This window comes from Oryx dammah, unplaced genomic scaffold (genome assembly GCF_014754425.2).
Source record: "Oryx dammah isolate SB20612 unplaced genomic scaffold, SCBI_Odam_1.1 HiC_scaffold_26, whole genome shotgun sequence".
NCBI classification, from domain to species: Eukaryota; Metazoa; Chordata; class Mammalia; order Artiodactyla; family Bovidae; genus Oryx; species Oryx dammah.
In genome coordinates, this window is record NW_024070210.1 from 81,441,317 (window position 1) to 81,461,808 (window position 20,492).

The 20,492-nt window shown below is 44.3% G+C and overlaps 1 protein-coding gene across 2 annotated transcripts in view; it reads left to right on the top strand.

Annotated features, from left to right (window-relative positions):
* ADPGK (ADP dependent glucokinase) overlaps positions 1-20,072 on the top strand; it is a 32,338-nt gene extending 12,266 nt beyond the window's left edge. The window contains exons 4-7 of one of the 2 annotated variants that reach the window (XM_040227405.1): positions 8,445-8,565; positions 12,785-12,981; positions 13,600-13,698; positions 18,479-20,072. In XM_040227405.1, the coding sequence (XP_040083339.1) occupies positions 8,445-8,565; positions 12,785-12,981; positions 13,600-13,698; positions 18,479-19,033 (972 nt within the window). In that variant the 3' untranslated portion in view covers positions 19,034-20,072. The remainder of the gene's footprint in view (positions 1-8,444; positions 8,566-12,784; positions 12,982-13,599; positions 13,699-18,478) is intronic. The other variant, XM_040227406.1, reaches the window with a different exon arrangement.
* The last annotated feature ends 420 nt before the right edge of the window (positions 20,073-20,492 follow it).

Below are 20,492 nucleotides of genomic sequence, written 5' to 3' on the forward strand. Positions count from 1 at the left end.
GTTAGGGTTGTGTCTTCAAGTCTTAAATCATTTGGTTTAAGTAGAAGTAAAATTACTGCTATTTTCAAAATAGCTTCTGAGTAAGTTCTTTTTTTTTGCTGCAAGTGGAATAGGTCCAAGAGGAAAAGCCAACAAGGAGGTTATTGCTGTTGTCTTGTAAAAGCAATCATTTTGCAGCAAGACCACAGCACTAACCTCCTTGCTGGCTTTGGCTCGAGTAGCCAGAAGAGGAGAAACATGTCTGTCTAAAGCCTAGTGGAATCATTTGGTGATAGACCATATGTAGGGACAAAGAAGGTAAGTTTAACAGAGATGGTTCTGAAGTAAATGAACCTGAGAAGTGCAGAATAGATGTGACTACTGACGATGGAGAGGGGAAACCATCCACAGTTCTTAGGGGTGCAGAATCAAACGTGCAGAGACGGACCCAGAAACACGGATAAATGGTCAACAGTTTGAGGGGACAAAATTCTTATGGACCCACAGCATACACCGAGGGATGGATGTGCTTAGATATAGAGAGTATGTTAAAGTGTGGACATTCACATTTTTATAAGGATTAAAGTTTTAATAAGAGATTACAGTGGGAAATTTTTTTGAGTCACTATCTTTATAGATAGTAATAAACTCCCAGACAAAGAATATTAGAAGTTCCAGAGCTGATCTTTAGAAGTATTGCCAGCTAATGGATGGAAGAGAAGATTAATCATAAGCTCATTGGAAAGAACCCAGGCCCTTTGCATCAGAATCCTGGGCATTTGTTTGGATCCCGAAAAGAATACCCTCTTGACCCTGAGAAGTAATTTAATTCTGTCCCTGGAAGTTCTAGGTTAGATGTTCCTTTCAGTATTTCCTCCTCTGAGACCAGTATTTGCTGTTGGTCATTGGAGAAGCTGGGCCTGAGACCAGTCCAATTGGAAAGTATTCTGGTAAGAAAAAGAGGAAGGAAAAAACAAAAAAGAGTCTGACCTTAGTAAAAGATTGAGGGGAAGAAAAGGGTATGTTACTCCTTCATGAGATTGTTATGATCTTCTCAATAATCTGATGAATTTAGGTATTACCATCCTTTTAAAGGAAGGAGGTCCAAAGAAGTTAAGTAATGTGCCCAGGGTCACCCAGCTGATGGTGGGTGATAAAATAATAAAGCCAGGATTCAAACACCAGGCTCTGCCTTCACCTCGCCACCCTATACTGCTGTCTCAGATTCAATTTAACTTGCTGAAATGCCTCTCAACATGACCAACTGATCATCTGAGAACAACCACAGATTAAGGAGAAGGAAATGGCAACCCACTCCAGTATTGTTGCCTAGAGAATTCCATGGACAGAGGAGCCTGGTGGGCTGCTGTCCATGGGGTCACACAGAGTCAGACACGACTGAAGCGACTTAGCATGCATGAAGGCAATGGCAACTCACTCCAGTGTTCTTGCCTGGAGAATCCCAGGGACAGAGGAGCCTGGTGGGCTGCCGTCTATGGGGTTGCACAGTCAGACACGACTGAAGCAACTTAGCAGCAGCAGCAGCATTTTCCATAGGTAATAATAATCATTAACATTTTCATAGTTCTGTTTCCCAGGCACTATCTTAAGTGCTTTACTTTATATTAACCTATTTGATCCTCAAAAAGCCCTTGAGGGAGGTCTATTATTATCCCCATTTTGTAGATAGGAAAAATGAGGCATGAAGAAGTTAAAGCTGTTCAAGGCCACATACCTGGTAAGGATTGGAGCTGGAATTTGAACCCAGGTAGTCTAGCTCCAGAGTCCATGCTGTTTCCAAGCAAACCAGGGTCTCAGAAATAGACCCTGGTGAATATAATAAAGGCACATGTTATAGAATGGTGAAATAGAAGCCAGATAACAGAAGAGAGCAGTGTCTTTACGAAATATATTTTGGAATTTAGCCAAGAAGGAGATGTTGGATCTTGGCAGATGCTGCTTCTGCATCTGTTGAGATGATTGTGTGGTTTTTGCTTTTTACTTTGGTAAATGGTAATTACACTGATTTTTCAAACGTCAAATGAACCATGTGTCCCAGAATAAACCTCACTTGCTTCTGATGTATTACCCTTTTTATATATTGTTGGATTCCGTTTACTTACATTTTGTTTAAAATTTTTCCATCAATTTCCCTGGGGGATATTAATCTGTGTTTTTCTTTTCTCATATGTCTGTCTGATTTTAATATTATGGTAATACTGACCTAATAGAATGAACTGGGGAGTATTTCGATTTTTTTAAAAAAGTGTGTAGAATTCACCAGTGAAGCCCTCCAGGCATAAAGTTTTTCCCCGGTTTGGTTTTTAGTGTTTTATTTTTCCATTTCACTTTGTTGTTGTTTTGGGGAGGGGGAATGAAAAAACTTATTGGAGCATAGTTTATTTGCAATGTGGTGTTAGTTTCAGGTGTACAACAAAGTATATCAGTTATACATGTATTCACTATTTTTTTGAATTCTTTTCCCTTGTAGAGGCCTGAAGTTTTTGATGTGGGAAGGTGTTTAATGATTTGATAAAAAGAAATTCAGATTATCTACTTCTTGAGTGTGCTTTAGTAGTTTTGTCTCTCAGGAAATGTGTCCATTTCATCTAAATTGTTGAACTTATTGATTTGAAGTTAATCATAATGGTCCTTTACTCCTTTAAGTCTGTGGAATCTGTAGTGATGTTCTGTCTTTCCTGATACTGGTAATTTATATCTTTTTCCTTTTCCTTGCTAAGTTTGGCTATTGGTTTATCAATTTTATTGATCTTTCCAATAAATAAAGAGCTTTCAGTTTCATTGATTTTTTTTTCTGTATTTTTTTCTTTTCTATTTCATTGGTTTCTATTTGTTTTTAATTTAACTTTCATTTTCTAATTTCTTAAATTCGTGGCTAAGGTCACTGATTTGAGAGCTTCCTTTGTTTTCTCATGCAGGGTGTTTAGTGCTGTAAATGTCCCCCTAAGTACTATTTTAGCTCTATCCCCCAGATTGTGATTCTTTGTTTTTATTTTCATCCAATCCAGATGCTTTCTGATTTCCCTTTGATTTCTTGAGATGAGGTATTTAATAGCCTATCTTGTGGAATACTTAGAAGTGTTACTTAGTTTCTAAATATTGAGAGGGTTTCCACATATCTTTATATTGTTGATTTCTATTTTAATTCCATTGTGATCAGAGAATATGCTTTTCTGATTCCTGTTAAATTTATGGAGACTTTTATGACCTTGCAGATAGTGTATCTTGGTGAGCACTTGGGTGGAGTGTTCTATCAATGTCAGTCAGGCCAAGTCAATTGTTTTCAAGTCTTCTAGAGTCTTCTGATTTTCAGTCTGCTTGATTTATCTACTATTGAGAGAGAGAGATTGACATCTTCCACAATAATTATGGACTTGTCTGTTTCCCTTGAAGTTCTGTAACTTTTTGGTTCATGTGTTTTTAAGCCTCTTTTTAGATGCATATCTGTTTAGAATTGTTTCATCCCTTCATGGACTGACTTTTTTTTTTATCATTACCAGGGATAAAGAAAATAATTTCATAATATTCTTTGCTCTGTAATCAATTTTGATTAAAATAGCCTTTCCAGTTTCGATTAGTGTCATCATGATATATCTTTTCCCATTCGTCTGCTTTTAACCTGTTTGTGTCTGTATATTTCGAATGTGTGTCTTGTAAGGCAGCATACAGTTGAGGCTTGATTTTTAATGCACTCTGACATTCCTTAGCTTTTTTTTTTCTGGCTGCGCTAGGTCTTCATTGCTGTGCTCAGGCCTTCTCTAGTTGCTGCGGGGAGGGGCTGCTCTCGCAGTGCACAGGCTTCTCTTGTTGCAGAACAAGGGCTCCTGGCCGCATGGGCTCATTAGTTGTGGTGCATAGGCTTAGTGGTCCCTCAGCAAGTGGAATCTTCCCACCAGGGATCAAACCCATGTCCTCTGCATTGGCAGGCAGATTCTTAACCACTGGACCATCAGGGAAGTCCTTCCTGTCATTTAGCGTCGTTGTTATATCAGGTTAAATTTAAATCTCACAGCTTGCTTCTTGTCTCTTAGTGGTTGATGGGATTAATGATGCACCTTTTTAGGTTATCACAGTCTGCTTTCAACTGATGATATTAAACCACCAGATGGAATGTAAGAACTTTATAGTAGTGTGCCTTCATTTCTCCCCTCCAGTCTTTATACTGTTGTTGGCATATTTGTTACTTCTAGACAGACTGTACATCTCACACTATGCTGTTAATACTTTTTTTCAAATAGTTAATTATCTTTTAAAGACAGTTAAATAATAAAAAGATCTTATGTACTTAGAGTACCATTCCTGGCATTCTTTGTTTGTTTAGATTAGTATTTCCATCTGGTATTTTCCTTCTGCCTGAAGGATTTCCTTTAATAGTTCTTGTAGTACAGGTCTGCTAGCGATTAATTCTTTCAGATTCTGTATATCTCATTGTTGCTCAGTCAGTAAGTCCTGCCTGATTCTTTATGACTCCATGGACTGCAGCACCCAGGCTTCCCTGTCCTTCACTATTTCCTGGAGTTTGCTCAGACTCATGCCCATTGAGTTGGTGATGCCACCCAATCATCTCATCCTCTGTCATCCCCTTCTTCTCCTGCCCTCAATCTTTCCCAGCATCAGGTAGCCGAAGTATTGGTGATTCAGCATCAGAGCTTCCAATGAATAGTCAGGATTGATTTCCTTTAGAATCAACTGGTTTGATTTCCTTGGTGTCCAAGGGACTCTCAAGAGTATTCTCCAGCACCACAGTTCAAAAGCATCAATTCTTCAGCACTCCGCTTTTTCTTTATGGTCCAACTCTCACATCTGTACGTGACTACTAGAAAAACCATAGCTTTGACTGTACGGACCTTTGTCAGCAAAGTGATGTCTCTGCTTTTTAATACACCGTCTAGGTTGGTCATAGCTTTTCTTCCAAGGAGCAAGCGTCTTTTAATTTCATGGCTGCATTCACCATCCACATTGATTTTGGAGCCCAAGAATATGAAATCTGACACTGTTTCTACTTTTGCCCCATCTGTTTGCGATGACGTGATAGGACCAGATGCCATGGTCATAGTTTTTTAAATGTTGAGTTTTAACCCAACTTTTTCACTCTCCTCTTTCACCTTCATCAAGAGGCTCTTTAGTTCCTCTTCACTTTCTGCCATAGAGGTGGTGTCATCTGCATATCTGAGGTTATTGGTATTTCTCCCAGCTTCTTGGTTCCTGCTTGTGTGTGATTCATCCAGCCCAGCATTTCTCATGATGTACTCTACATAGATGTTAAATAAGCAGGGTGACAATATACAGCCTTCACATCCTCCTTTCCCAATTTTGAGCCAGTCTGTTGTTCCATGTCTGGTTCTAACTGTTGCTTCTTGACCTGAATACAGATTTCTTAGAAGGCAGGGAAGGTGGTCTGGTATTCCCATCTCTCTAAGAATTTTCCACAGTTTGTTGTGATCCACACAGTCAAAGGCTTTAGAGTAGTCCACGAGGCAGATATTTATTTGAAATTCTTTTGCTTTTTCTATGACCCAGCTGACACTGACAATTTGATCTCTGTTTCCTGTGCCTTTTCTGAATCTGGCTTGTACATTTGGAATTTCTTGCTCCACCCACTGTTGAAGCCTAGCTTGAAGGATTTTGAGCATTACTTTGCTAGCATGTGAAATGAGCACAATTGTATGGTCGTTTGACCATTCTTTGGCATTGCCTTTCTTTGGGATTGGAATGAAAACTGACCTTTTCTGGTCCTGTGGCCACTGCTGAGTTTTCTAAATCTGCTGGCATATTGAGGGCAGCACTTGAACAGCATCATTTTAGGATTTGAAATAGCTAATCTGAAATTTTGTCACCTCCACTAGCTTTGTTCGTAGTGATGCTTCCTAAGGCCCATTTGACTTCACACTCCAGAATGTCTGGCTCTCAGTTTATGACCACACCATTGTGGTTATCTGGGTTGTTAAGATCTTTTTTGTGTATTCTTGCCACCTCTTATTAATACCTTCTGCTTCTGTTAGGTCCTTGCCATTTCTGTCCTTTATTGTACCCATATTCGCAAAGAGTCAAACATGACTGAGCGACTGAACTGAACTTGCATGAAATATTCCCTTGATATCTCCAGTTTTCTTGAAGAGAGCACTAGTCTTTCTCATTCTATTGTTTTCCTCAATTTCTTTGCATTGTTCACTTAAGGCTTTCTTTTTTTTATTATTATTTTTATTTTTACTTGATTTTGCTTTACAATACTGTATTGGTTTTGCCATACATTGACATGAATCAGCCACGGGTGTACATGAGTTCCCAATCCTGAACCCCCCTCCCACCTCCCACCCCATATCATCTCTCTGGATCATCCCCGTGCACCAGCTCCAAGCATCCTGTATCCTGTATTGAACATAGACTGGCGATTCATTTCTTACATGATAGTATACATGTTTCTCCTTGCTCTTCTCTGGAACTCTGCATTCAGATGGGTGTATCTTTCTGTTTCTCCTTTTCCTTTCACTTTTCTTCTTTCCTCAGCTATTTGTAAGGCCTCCTCGAACAACCATTTTGCCTTCTTGCATTTCTTTTTCTGTGGAATGGTTTTGGTTTCCACCTCCTGTACAGTGTTACGAACATCCGTCCATAGTTCTTCAGGCACTCTATCTACCAGATCTAATCCTTTGAATCTATTTGTCATCTCCACTGTATAATCATACGGGATTTTATTTAGGTCATACCCAAATGGTCTAGTGGTTTTGCCTACTTTCTTCAATTTAAGTCTGAATTTTGCAGTAAGGAGCTGATGATCTGAGTCACAGTCAGCTCCAGGTCTTGTTTTTACTGATGTATAGAAATTCTCCATCTTCAACTGTAAAGAATAAAATCAGTCTGATTTTGGTATTGACCATCTATACCTCTGAAAACTCCTTTGGGCTCATTTGTACAGAGGGATTTGTAGGGCTTACCCAGTTTTTTTCTGTTTCATAGGTATCACTGTCCTTTGTGGCCCAGTGCCCAAATGTTCTGAAAACCGTTGTTTCACGTATTTTATCTGTTTTGTTGTGATTGTTTCAGGCAGGAGGGTAAATCTGGCCCTTGTTGTCTCACCTTGGAAGCCGAAATTCTAGCCAAGAATTAGAGAAAATAAATAAAATTACAGGGGTGAAACTTTTCAGATTTGGCAAACAGCAGACATGTGTCAAGGAGAGGGAGATGTATTTTTGCCCACTAGCTGGGATTTATTAGATACATGAAAATGCCTCTGTACAAACAAGTGATTAATTAGTAGGTAAAAATACTTTTGGAAGCTTCTGGTGGGGCATATTAAACCTGCAATGGTGACGATCGCCTCTGAGGACTTTCCTTTGATTCCTGGTCCAAGCCTTCATGTCTCAGTGATTTTGAGTCTGGCCTAGTCATGAGTGGGGCCAGAGCTGGCATGGCAGAAACAGCAGGTGTGAAATGGCTTTTAGAAGGAACTGCCAGGAAGAGGCCCAGGTTGCAGTTGACGAAAATGTTTTTTAAAAGTTGCAGCATACCTCCCTCCAAACTTAATGAACTGAAGCACTCTTTAATTCTGCTGGGAAGTCTGTCCTGTTCACAAGGCAGCCTGACCCACAAGTTAGGTCACTGGTTGATTAGAGTCTTGTGACCCTGAGGTTCTTTTCTATACTGTGTAAAAGTCAACCAGTTGCTTTTGTCTGGCAGCTTTGAGCAGACAGCACCCTGTATCTCTTTGCTTACATAGGATGTGAGTCAGTAAAGAAAAGAAAGTGAGGTACAGTGCATCTTAGTCTTCTCAGTCTGCCCTGATGACAAAATGCTGTAGACTAGGTGGCTTGAACAACAGAAATTTGTTTTCTCACAGTTCTGAAGGCTGGACAGCCCCAGGATCACAGTTGCAGTAGGGTCTGGTTCCTGGTGAGAGTTCTCTCTCCAGCTTGCAGACTGCTGCCTGTGTGTGTGTCCTCACAGGGCCTTTCTTTAATGGATGTAGTAGAGAAAGAGCAGTCTCGCTCTCTCCTTTTCTTCTAAGGCCTCCAGTCCGTTTGGATTAGAAACCCACCCGTATGACCTCATTTACCTCCTGAAAACCCTTTCCAGTATCATCGACAGTTAGACCTTGACATGGAAACCAGGGGGGTGGGGGTAGGGGCGGGGAACAAACATTCAGCCCCTAACAGAGTGCCTGGGATTCAGCAGATGCACGAGTGCCTGTGTAACACACGTGTGGGTGCTTGACAAGGGTCTTTTGTCAGCTTCTCATTTCTGCATACTTGGCGTCCATACCCTCCAGGCCTGCACCCTGGTAGGAGCTCTTCCAGTCCATACCTCCAAATCAGAAGCTTTCAGAATTGGATTTGGAGTCCAGTGTTTTTTGTTGAAATAAATGAAAGTGCTGGATGTACCTTACTGAACAGATTTCACAGGAAAGGGGGCAGATCTCCTGATAGACTTCATATTCTTGTCTCCAGGTTCTTCTTTGTGGTCCAGTTGGTCCAAAGCTGCATGAGCTTCTTGATGACAATGTATTTGTCCCACCAGAGTCGCTGCAGGAAGTGGATGAGTTCCACCTCATTTTAGAGTATCAAGCAGGTAAGAGGAAATGAGTAAGTAATGGCGGAAGCCTGGTCAGAAGGCTGTGTGTTGTCAGGTGGGGGTGTGAATGTGCTAGAAATGCTTCTTTGTAAATTGGCAGGGCCCTGTTCTTGCCTTACCACAGGTTTCCTGGTTCCTGGTCCTACGGAGCTGATACAGGCCCTTGTCTCAAGGGAGAGTAATAGAGAGTATTACAACGCTGAATAAAGTTCCCAGGTCCTCAAGTATGATTGATCTGAACCCAAGAGAAATCAGGCGGTAGGAGGGCAGGCACCTTAAATGAAAATGTGTGAAACACACGTATATAAAGTTTTCCTTCATTACGAAGGAAAGAGAAGGGCAGGTAACATCTCTGAGCTCTGTGCTGGGTTCTGCCCTCGGCCTTGCTGGCCAGCTGCCTCCGGCAAACTTCCTTTGAAGGATTTTCCTTTCCTTTGGTTGCATTAGTGGAAGTGTTTTATATTTAACTACACATACTCTTTCCCGTTATATAATGTTGCAAGATTTATAATTCCAAATTCACCCCATCCTACCCCTACTAGATTTTGTGTTAAACAGAACACAGATCTGATTTCTGAGAGATCCTAAATACCTGAATGTATTTTAATTGCTTATTTGTGTGCATGTACTTGCTGTTGTGTCTTTCCTGTGCACAGAACTCTTGAATTTCTGATTCACATTATTAACTCAAGTTAAAGATTTAAGCATCTAAATAGACTAATTGGTACCTTAAAGCAGTACTTACTTAATAAGCATTAGCGAAGTGCTTCCAAGTCTGACGCTTAAAAAACCCTTACCTACTAGAGTAACTGACTTTAAGAAATAAAATGTAGTGCATCTTAAAAATTACACCTTCCTCCAAGTACAAAAAGAGAATTGTTTCTGTTTCTCTTTTGTATGCTTACTGGAATTGAGGGGGTTAGGAAGGGCAGAGTCTGAAAATTAGAGCCAGAATGTTGGACTGGGCAGTTCCCATCTGCACAGTTTTTGAGTTCCTCTCCGTTTTCATGGGCGAGCAGAGTGATGACTTTCAGTGCCTGAGGTAGTGGTGAGCAGTGAGCTGCTGCTGACTGGAAGGGTCTAGAGCAGAAGGTGTGCCTTTGGGGCACCACTGCTGCTGCTGCTAGTTCCGTGTCCGTCTCGTGTTGGCTTTGTTGGTGCTCCCTTCAGAACTTGTGGTCCCTGTTCCAGTCATTTTCCCTGGTGATGACAGAGTGGAGAGAACTAGCACCAAGCCTTCGGTGTATTTGACAGCTGTGCCTTGTATGTGGTAAAGAAGACAGCACAGCTTACCTTGAAGAGGTTGTTTCCATCCTTGGGTTTACAAGCTTCCCACTTTCGTTTTTCTTTTCCATGCCTTATTTCTTAGTACTAAGCAGTGGCCTTCCAGTCAGCTCAGTGTGAAGTTACATTTTCATCAGCCTCTGGAGGAAACCTAGTCTGGTGGCGGCAGCCCTCAGGTCAGCTCTCTTAACATAAATCCATCCCCAGAGTCTCTAACCTAGATGGATAAATTCCCAGATGGGATTTGTCAACATTTGTCCCTTCTCTCTTACCAGACCTCCTCAGAGAAGCTTATTTTCAGGCTTTGGGCAGTGAGTCACTGCATTGGTTTTGCTGACTTACTGGCTGAAGGGCAGGATCATAAACTGAGAAAAGGGATCACTTAAGGAGATAAATTCAAAACTTAGAAAAGAAGGGCATGGGCTCTTATCACAGGCTCACCCTGTCTGCGTCTCAGTCATTTTGCTTCTCAAGCCACTCCATCCGTCCTGCGGAAACTGCCAGCAGTCAGCTCTCTGCACTCCTCCTTGTCTTTGCCTTGCGGAAGCATGTTTATTTTTGCCTCCCTCTCCTTTCTGCTGAGGAAATCAGTTTGTTTTGAATGCTGTATGGCTCGTCTCTCCTAGGTGAAGTTAAAGCATGCTCCTGCACGGTTTCAGTCTGAGTAGCAGTTCCAGGTCTTGTCCTGCGGAGAATACCCGTGTTGCGTGTTTTCACCATTGTACAGAATCTTGTTGGTTGCGGAACTGTTGGTTTAGAATGCATACCCCATATCGCTTGTCATGGGCACCTGAGTCACTGGTCTGTCCTCTTCCTCACTGTTCCTTTGCTGATTCGGTCTTGTGGCTGAATGCCAGGTGTGGTGAGAGGCAGTAGGAATGTGTTGGTAAAAGAAGACATGGGCCCTTTCCCCAGCCCACACATCACTACAGGACGTGGGCTCTTGAATAAATGATGGCACAGTCCTGTGCCAAGTCCTCTAATACAGCAGTGGCCTGGGGGAGAAGGTACTGGAATTGAGTCTGCTCAGAGGTGACAGTTCAGTGAGGTCCCCCTGCACTGGGTCTTCAGAGATGAAGCAGAGGGGGCATGCTGCCGTCAGCTCTGTGGATCACCATGGGGCATTTTCTTTGGACAAATAATAAGATATGGGCGAGGAGTTAAGAAAGGAATGTGGTGTTTTAACAAATATAACCATTATATCAGGTTTTAGGAAATTGGTGCTGTTTTCTTTCCTACTTTCATAGATTTTTATACATATGTCCCACATATAAAATGTTTTTCAGAGGAATGGATTCAGTAAAGCCGAACTCAGAGTAAGGGGAGGATGGCTGCCACTCCCCCCGCCCAAAAAAAAACACAGAGGCCCAGCGGAGGCAGGAAGGAAGTGGGGCGCTGACCCAGGGGACAGATCAGCCTGCAGTGTACAGAGAGCCTCTGCCAGGGTTAGTCTGCCTTGGGAAAAACTTTCTGAAGGAATAGCCAGTAAATGATGAAACCAGTGAAAAACTAGGCTTCGTCATATGGCCTTGAGTTTTGTAAATGGGACAGATGCTTCACGTGGAAGGAAAGCTGTGTAAACCCGGGTCATAAATCATGCCAGTTTCTGGCAGCACCCCAGGCTGGGGGTGACTGCTTCCACCTGGTGCTCAGGGGGACATGGCCTCTAAGGAATTGCCTAGGCAGCCCTCAGGCTGAGTTTTGAGATTTTCAAGACTTTAAGGAGAGGAATGTGGGGATCCACATGGTATGGCACAGAGTGGGCTTAGGAAAACCTCTTGCCCCCACACCGCCCCCTCCCTTAGGACTCAGGCACTAGCACCCTCCCCTCGAGTGTTTGGCAGCTGTGTGTATGGGGGGGGGGTGTCTTAAATGGTACTTCACCACCTAACTGCACATCACATCTACAGGGGGCTGCCATCTGCACATTAAAAACTAGGTTCTGACTAGGCCGATGCTGAGAGGCACTCCTGTAGCTGCAGAGACTCCCAGCTACCCCTTGCCCAGGACCCAGCTGGGGAGGGTCTGGCCTCCTGCTTGGATCAGATTAGTGAACACTGAGTGGGCAGTCTCTGCAGGGGGCCGTGACTGGGTTGTGGGAATCAAAGACACACAGTGTTGAGTGGGGATGTGGTCCAAAGATGAGTAATGATACAGGTTTGAACATTAGATAAAACAGTAGAAAACTCAAAGCAAAGTGACAGATCATCAAACCATGTAAAGGAAAACCACTGGATCCTCAAAGTAGCGGGAGCACACCTTGGGCTGAGCAGTCAGCAACCATTTAGGGAGGAAATAATGCGTGAACTTAGTCTTTATTCCTTATTATAGTCATTATTCCACAGCAGCTCGCTCACAGGAGGCTAGAGCAGCCATTTACTCTTAGCTTCCAGATCAAATGCCCAGAAGTCACCAGTGGGCAGCAGGGCTGGGGGGTGGGGGGTGGTCAGCCTGGCTCTTGGAATTCCAGCCTCCTCAGGTCCCAACGAAATGACAGGTGTTAGGCCACTCCCGTGAGGTGGAAGTTGCTTCAGGAAAGGCAGCCTGGCCTGCATGCAGGCCCACACGTTGTGCTGCACACTGGTGTTTGGGAGTCATGCTCTGGGTGGGGAGGGACCCGGGCTCCTGGGTATGAGAGCTGAGGGGGCAGGAGAACTTTCTTGGGACTCCAGGGGTGTGACCCTGCCAGCCCTTGACAAAGGCACACAGCACCCATACTGTGTTTTTGTGGGGTTGGGGTTTCTGGTTCATTGCCGACCACCATCCTGGCCAGGGCACTGTGCTCCCCTTAGGCCATGGCAGCTGGGGTTCACTCAACCAGAGGCCCGCCTGCCCTGAGCCAAGGCTCCAGTGAGGCCCGGTCTTCCCCACAAAGCTCAGAGACTCAAAGCCTCTTCCTTTTCTTCCTGTTGTGTTGACTGGGCTTTTCTAGGGGAGGAGTGGGACCAGTTAAAAGCTCCCCATGCCAACCGGTTCATCTTCTCCCACGACCTCTCCAACGGGGCCATGAATACGCTGGAAGTGTTTGTGTCTAGCCTGGAGGAGTTTCAGCCAGACCTGGTGGTCCTGTGCGGATTGCACATGATGGAGGGACAGAGCAAGGAGTTCCAGAGGAAGAGGCTCTTGGAGGTAATGGTGGCACTGCTACAGAATTTCACAGATCGCAGCTCGTGTCTTCCTTTGGATTCCCGCCTCTCTCGGCCTCTGCAGCCTGCACCGCCTTGCCCTAGGTCCCAGCCTCCCGGGATGGGCCATGGTAGCCAGGAAGCCTGCCTCCCACTCCATCAAGGCGCCTCACGGTGTTCTTTCAGGCTCAGGCAGCAGCTTGAGTAGGACAAGTCAGAACATCAGCTTGCCTGAGCCTCTGCTTCCTGTGCTAAACCAAACATGGCTGCAGGCTGCAGTGTTTGTGGTCTGTGTCCTTCATGTTTTCCGTATCATCTCATTCACATCAGTGTGTTGCAGGTTCACACAGCAGTTGAAGCCGATTGCTCAGTTTAGGTCCCCAGGAAGAGGCTGGCTGTGTGACTGTTTGGGGGGGTTCCCCGTGTGCTCCAAGTCCTTTACCCCAGCGCCTCCCTGCAGAGCCTAGTTGTCCCTGTTGGGCAAAGCCTCCCTTGTCCATAGAGACTGTGGTCGCCCACGTAGCCAGGAGCTCTCATGAGGATGCACTGCCTCTTGGACCCGTCCTTCCCTCTTGCCTGACTCCTTGTTTCTGATGGCGGTGCTCTCCTCTTGTCTCTGCAGGTCGTGACCTCCATTTCTGACATCCCTACGGGTGTTCCAGTTCACCTGGAGCTGGCCAGCATGACCAACAAGGAGCTCATGAGCAGCATTGTGCACCAGGTAACCCACGGGCAGTACTCGGGGCTCAGTGTGCTGTGGGTGTCATCTCACCCAGACCTGGTCCACGAGATCCAAGTCAGGAGCCAGGACTGCCCTGGAGCAGGATCTCTTGCTAAGTTAGGAAGACGGCAGGTTTACTGATGGGTTCATGGGGCAGGGTTATTGATGGGTTCGTTTAGTTCAGTTTAGCCAACTAAGCTAAAAATTCATGCCTGACTTTGTGACCCACGGACTGCAGCACACCAGGCCTCCCTGTCCATCACCAACTCCCGGAGCTTGCTCAAACTCATGTCCATCGAGTCGGTGATACCCTCCAGCCATCTCATCTTCTGTCATCCCCTTCTCCTCCTGCCTTCAATCTTTCCCAGCATCAGGGTCTTTTCCAAGGAGTCAGTTCTTCATATCAGGTGGCCAAAGTTATTGGAGCTTCAGGATCAATCCTTAGAGTGAGTATTCAGGACTGATTTCCTTTAGGATGGACTGGTTTGATCTTGCAGTCCAAGGGACTCTCAAGAGTCTTCTCCAACACCACAGTTCAAAAACATCAATTCTTTAGTGCTCAGCTCTCTTTAGAGTCCAACTCCCACATCCATATATGACTACTGGAAAAACCATAGCTTTGACTAGACAGTACCTCTGTTGGCAAAGTAATGTCTCTGCTTTTTAGTATGCTGTCTAGGTTGGTCATAGCTTTTCTTTCAAGGAGCAAGCATCTTTTAATTACATAGCTGCAGTCACCATCTGCAGTGATTTTGGACCCCCCAAAAAATAGTCTGTCACTGTTTTCATTGTTTCCCTATTTATTTGCCATGAAGTGATGGGACCAGATGCCATGATCTTATTTTTTTGAATGTTGAGTTTTAAGCCAGCTTTTTCACTCTCCTTTTTCACTTTCATCAAGAGGCTCTTAAGTTCCTCTTTGTTTTCTGCCATAAGGGTGGTGTCATCTGCATATCTGAGGTTATTGATATTTCTTCCAGCAGTCTTGATCCCAGCTTGTGCTTCATCCAGCCCAGCATTTCACATGATGTACTCTACACAGAAGTTAAATAAGTAGGGTGACAATATACATCCTTGACGTACTTCTTTCCCAATTTAGAACCAATCTATTGTTCCATATCTGGTTCTAACTGTTGCTTCTTGACCTGCATACAGATTTCTCAGGAGGCAGGTAAGGTGGTCTTGTATTCCCATCGCTTTAAGAATTTTCCATAGTTCACTGTGATCCACACAGTCAAAGGCTTTGGCGTAGTCAATAAAGCAGTAGTAGATGCTTTTTTTGAACTCTCTTGCTTTTTCTATGATCTAATGGATGTTGGCAATTTGATCTCTGGTTCCTCTGCCTTTTCTAAATCCAACTTGAACATCTGGAAGTTCACAGTTCATGTACTGTTGAAGCCTGGCTTGGAGAATTTTGAGCATTACTTCGCTAGCGTGTGAGATGAGTGCAATTGTGCGGTAGTTTGAACATTCTTTGGCCTTCCCTTTCTCTGGAATTAGAATGAAAACTGACCTTTTCCAGTCCTGTGGCCACTGCTGAGTTTTCCAAATCTGCTGGCATATTGAATGCAGCACTTTCACAGCATCTTCTTTTAGGATTTGAAATAGGTCAGCTGGAATTCCATCACCTCCACTAGCTTTGTTCGTAGTGATGCTCCCTAAGGCCCACTTGACTTCGCATTCCAGGATGTCTGGCTCTAGGTGAGTGATCACAACATCATGTTTATCTGGGTCCTTAACATCTTTTTTGTATAGTTCTTTTGTGTATTCTTGCCACCTCTTCTTTTTTTTTTTTTTGTTTTCAGACTGAATTTATTTTTTTGTTTGTTTGTTTTATTTATTTATTTTTAAATTAATTTATTTTTTATTTTACTTTACAATTCTGTATTGGTTTTGCCATACATTGACATGAATCCACCACAGGTATACATGTGTTCCCAAACCTGAACCCCCCTCCCACCCCCCTCCCCACAACATCTCTCTGGGTCATCCCCACATACCAGCCCCAAGCGTGCCATATCCTACATCGGACATAGACTTTGCCACCTCTTCTTAATATCTTCTGCTTCTGTTAGGTCCATACTGTTTCTGTCCTTTATTGTGCCCATTTTTGCATGAAATAGTCTCTTGGTATTTCTAATATTCTTGAAGAGATCTCTAGTCTTTCCCTTTCTATTGTTTTCCTCTATTTCTTTGCATTGATTACTTAGAAAGGCTTTCTTATCTCTCCTTGCTATTCTTTGGAACTCTCCATTCAGATGGGTATATCTTTTCTTTTCTTTGCCTTTCTCTTATCTTCTTTTCACAGCTATTTGTAAGGCCTCTTCAGATAACCATTTTGCCTTTCTGTGTTTCTTTTTCTTGGGGGTGGTTTTGATCACAGCCTCCTGTACAATGTCATGAACCTCTGCCCATAGTTCTTCAGGCACTCTGTCAGATCTAATCCCTTGAATCTGTCACTTCTACTGTATAATCATAAGGAATTTGATTTAGGTCATACCTGAATGGTCTGGTGGTTTTGGCTACTTTCTTCAAGTCTGAATTTGGCAATTAGGAGTTCATGATCTAAGCCATAGTCAGCTCCCAGTCTTGTTTTTGCTGACTGTATAGAGCTTCTCCATCTTTGGCTGCAAAAAATATAACCAGTCTGATTTTGATGTGTTTCACGGGGCATGTTACCAGTGGGTTTGTAGTATGTGTTTCTCCTTCTAGCATGGGGAGGTTGGAAGTGAATGCCTTTTGCAGTGGAACCCAAAGGAGAAAACCAAAAACCCAACCCCGGTGCTTTCAGTTGAACTTCAAGAGGCTTAGAGAAAGGAAATTTGGGGGACACTTCACTCCCTCGCCATCAGGCCCCCAGGTGTTCAGCCTTTGGACAATGATCAGATAAATCCAAGAGTGGGATGCTCTCTGAGAGCTCAGATTTTGAAAACCAGGGTTGAATGCCAGCTTTGCCTGCCACTCTCCAGCTCTGTGGACTTAGGCAGGTTAGTTAACCTCTTGTTTTTTAACTTCTTTCTTGGGTAATATATGGTTCAAAATTCACAAAATATTAAAAGATGCACAGTGAAATCTCCCTCCTGCCCTTGTACCCACTGTTAGTAACCTCCTTACGAGTTTTGTCTCATCCCTCCAGATTCATTGTGTGCATATATAAGCAAATGGGGAAGAGCCTTATAATTTCGTCCCTCTATCCCAAAAGATAGCATAGCATACTGCATAGACTGTTGCACACTTTGCTTTTTTCCACTGGATGCATTTTGGAGATGTTTTCTCTGTCATCACATGGAGAGTCATCAGTCTCCCTGCTGCCACATGAGTAGAAGCAGCGGTGCTGCACACAGGGTCTTTAATGCCAGCCAGAGCCGAGGGTTTGGCTCACTGCCCTTTTCTGCTCCTACAGCACTGCACTGAGTAACCTTTTACATGAGTTTAATTGGACCCATGACCAGGTACATGTGGATGATACATTCTCAGAAGTTGAAGTGCTAGATTGGGGCATAAGAAGCATTTGTCAGTTTGATCTTGCAAAGTTGGCATCCATGAGCACAGCACAGGTTTATTCTACTTCTTTACAGTGCTCTTTTCCTCATATCTTTGCTGCTGAAATGTGATTTTTAAATGTGCTTTCTTATCAGTCTAACCTGTGAACGGTGTTTAGGGCAGTTTTAGGCTCACAGCAGAGGTGAGCAGGATGTAGAGTTCCCACATAGCTCTCGCACCCCTACCCCCACCCCCAGCCTCCCCCGTCCGCAGATGGGACATTTGTGACAGTCAGTGAACCAACACTGACAAGTCGTCATCAGGCAGAGTCCATAGTTTATATTAGGGTTCACGCCTGGTGCTTCTCAGTATGATTTTTATTCATGTATTTCTCTTCTTGAGGTTATTTTTTTACTTCTTTAAAAAGCCATCTTTGTTTCATTTTCTACATAACTATCTACCTAACCTTTCTAAGCCTCAGTCCCCTTATCTGTAAGGTGGAGGCAACCCCTCCTTCCTTCAGAGCGTTACAGCAAGAAGTGAGTGAAATAGAGCCGTTAGCTTGGCATCTGATATAGACCATATGGCAAACAGAAGTGCTGTTACGTTAGCATCCCGATTTTTATAGAAATGCACACAGGGCTCATATCTCTTGCACAAACATTCACTTTATGCGGGTCCCTGCTCTAAGGAAGGAAGTGCTAAGTAAGAAAGATAGTGAGGTGGACAGCGTGGTTCCCCTCAAGACAGAAAACCTGGCTCCTGTTCGGTGCCGTTTCCCACGGTGTTACTATCACCTAACAGTCTTCCTAACCCACACCTGTTCAGAAAACTTAGATCTGACACAAGGCACTCTCCTCGCAACCCTGGCTGTCGGGTGGGCTCTTCTCTGTGTGGGTATAACACCTGCTGATGTTCGGGAACTGAGAGTCAGGCCCCATCAGTGATGAGAGGCTCTGCTGCGTGTGCTGAGGCAGAGACTGGGCACTGTGGAAAGGAATCCAGAGTGCACACACTCCGCTTTGTCCTCCAGCGTGTAACAGGAGGCTGGCTCTAATACAGCATCACTGCACCTTCCCAGTTACTGTGCTGGATATTGCGAGTGGAGACAGTTAGACGTGTGAGAGCCAAGCTAGTGACCTTGATCTGTCCCTTAGTGACCTCAGGGGCAGGGAGTCCTCTGGGAAGGAAGAAAAATGGCCCTGCCTTCCCTTCCTGACTTCCGTCACTGGCCGTGTCCTAGGAGGTTAGGAGCTAGGTATCCATCAGAAAGAGACCCCCATTTTGTTTCTGTTAGCAGGTCTTTCCGGCCGTGACTTCCCTGGGGCTGAATGAACAGGAGCTGTTATTTCTCAGCCAGTCGGCATCTGGACCTCACTCTTCTCTTTCTTCCTGGAATGGTGTTCCTGATGTGGGTGTGGTCAGCGACATCCTCTTTTGGATCTTGAAGGAACATGGGAAAAGTGAAAGCAGAGCCTCAGACCTCAGCAGGATCCATTTCCACACGCTGGCCTACCACATCCTGGTGACTGTGGACGGACACTGGGCCAACCAGCTGGCTGCCGTGGCGGCAGGAGCCCGCGTGGCCGGGACACAGGCCTGCGCAACGGAGACCATAGACACTCGCCGCGTATCTCTGAAGGCCCCCCATGAGTTCATGACCTCCCGTTTGGAGGCCGGCTCGAGGGTTGTGTTAAACCCAAATGAGCCAGTGGTCGAATGGCACAGAGAGGGTGTGTCCTTCCACTTCACACCAGTGTTGGTGTGTAAAGATCCTGTTCGAACTGTGGGCCTTGGAGATGCCATCTCAGCCGAAGGACTCTTCTATTCAGAAGTACACCCTCACTCATAGGAAGGTTGTTGGGGTCATTTTTCTGATGAAGGAAAACTAGCCAGCCTAAAAATGACAGGAATTCAGTGGTCTGGGAAATAGGATTGAGAGTGTCAAAAACCATTTCTGTTGATCAAACTGAAAGACAGCCAAAGAAACAACAGCAGATTAAACTGTACCAGATACATTCCAGCCTTTTGACAATTACACAGAAACATTTCAGGTTTTAATCGCAATTCAGCTATCTACTAACAAAGACTGGATTTTTGTTCTCGTTTATTTTTATGTTGTGTGTTACAGGGCTAAAAACTTGATTCTCCAACGCTTTTCAGGTATTTTAGGCCAGACTCCTTGCCCACGAGAGCATGTCGGTTGGAGAAAGCACTCCCTTCTTGCCCACCTCAGATGCGCATGCTCACTCACCCGTTCTCCCCGTCTCTGAAAGCCCAGTGTGAGTTCTTGCATTCTCTCAGCTCAGCACCCATGACAGGATCATAATTTCCATTCAGTGTTATAATGACAATATTCAGTGAATACACCTTCTCAGTTTTCTGCTCCCAAATTAGGACAGAGCCACAGGTAAGGACAAAATAGCCCTCCTGCTTCAGAGACACAGCAGAGGCTGGGTGCCTCCTGGAGCCCTTGAGGGAGCCAGTCCCTCTGCAGTGAGGGGCCTGGCTGGCCTGCAGGGTGGCGCTGTGAGCTGAAGGGCTGCACCTTCCTGCCCTGGCTCCTTAACTGTAGACTGGCTGGTCAGAGGCTGCTGTGCCTGGGCCCACCCTCATTGCCCAGCTCCGGACATGATTTTTATAGCAGAAAACTGATCTGTGTTCATTCTGATCCTTGAAGGAATTTTACTTTTACAACTGGAATCTGCTTCTGGGTGTATAACAGATCATGTATGTTTTACAGTGATACATCACACCTGTTAAAGAGTTCGACCTCCTAAGAGTCCCAGGATCATAAATAAATTTGTCATATTACGTATTTATTTTTATAAATCGAGACTTCAGTGTGCTTTTAAATATATTAAAAACTATTTACATTTCTGGAATCCTAAGTCTGTCTGTGATTGATTTCATTTCTACCATGATTCTGGAGCCAGCTAAAATGTAAATCATTTTGATCTTGACTTGTGACTTACGTGTTCCTCCACTGTTGAGGTGTTTGACTATCTTGTCTTCCCCATCGCATTGAGTCTGAGCTATAGGTCTGTCCTCTGGTTTAAAGTGACATACTAGTCTCAAGCAGTCAAGCCAGTATGACCCAGTAATTTGAAAATGTTTGTGAAGAGCCTTCTCAATTTGTTCAGAGAGCACTGGGAACACGTGTCAACTGGTGGCAGGCCTTCTTGGGTCAAGGGTAATCATTCACGCTGGGCTCACAGCAGCAGCTTCTGGAATCTCAAAGCCACCTCACGTTCTCAGTTTATGACCTTTCCTCCTGGTTTGGCTGAGAAGGAACAGCTTGATTACTCCTT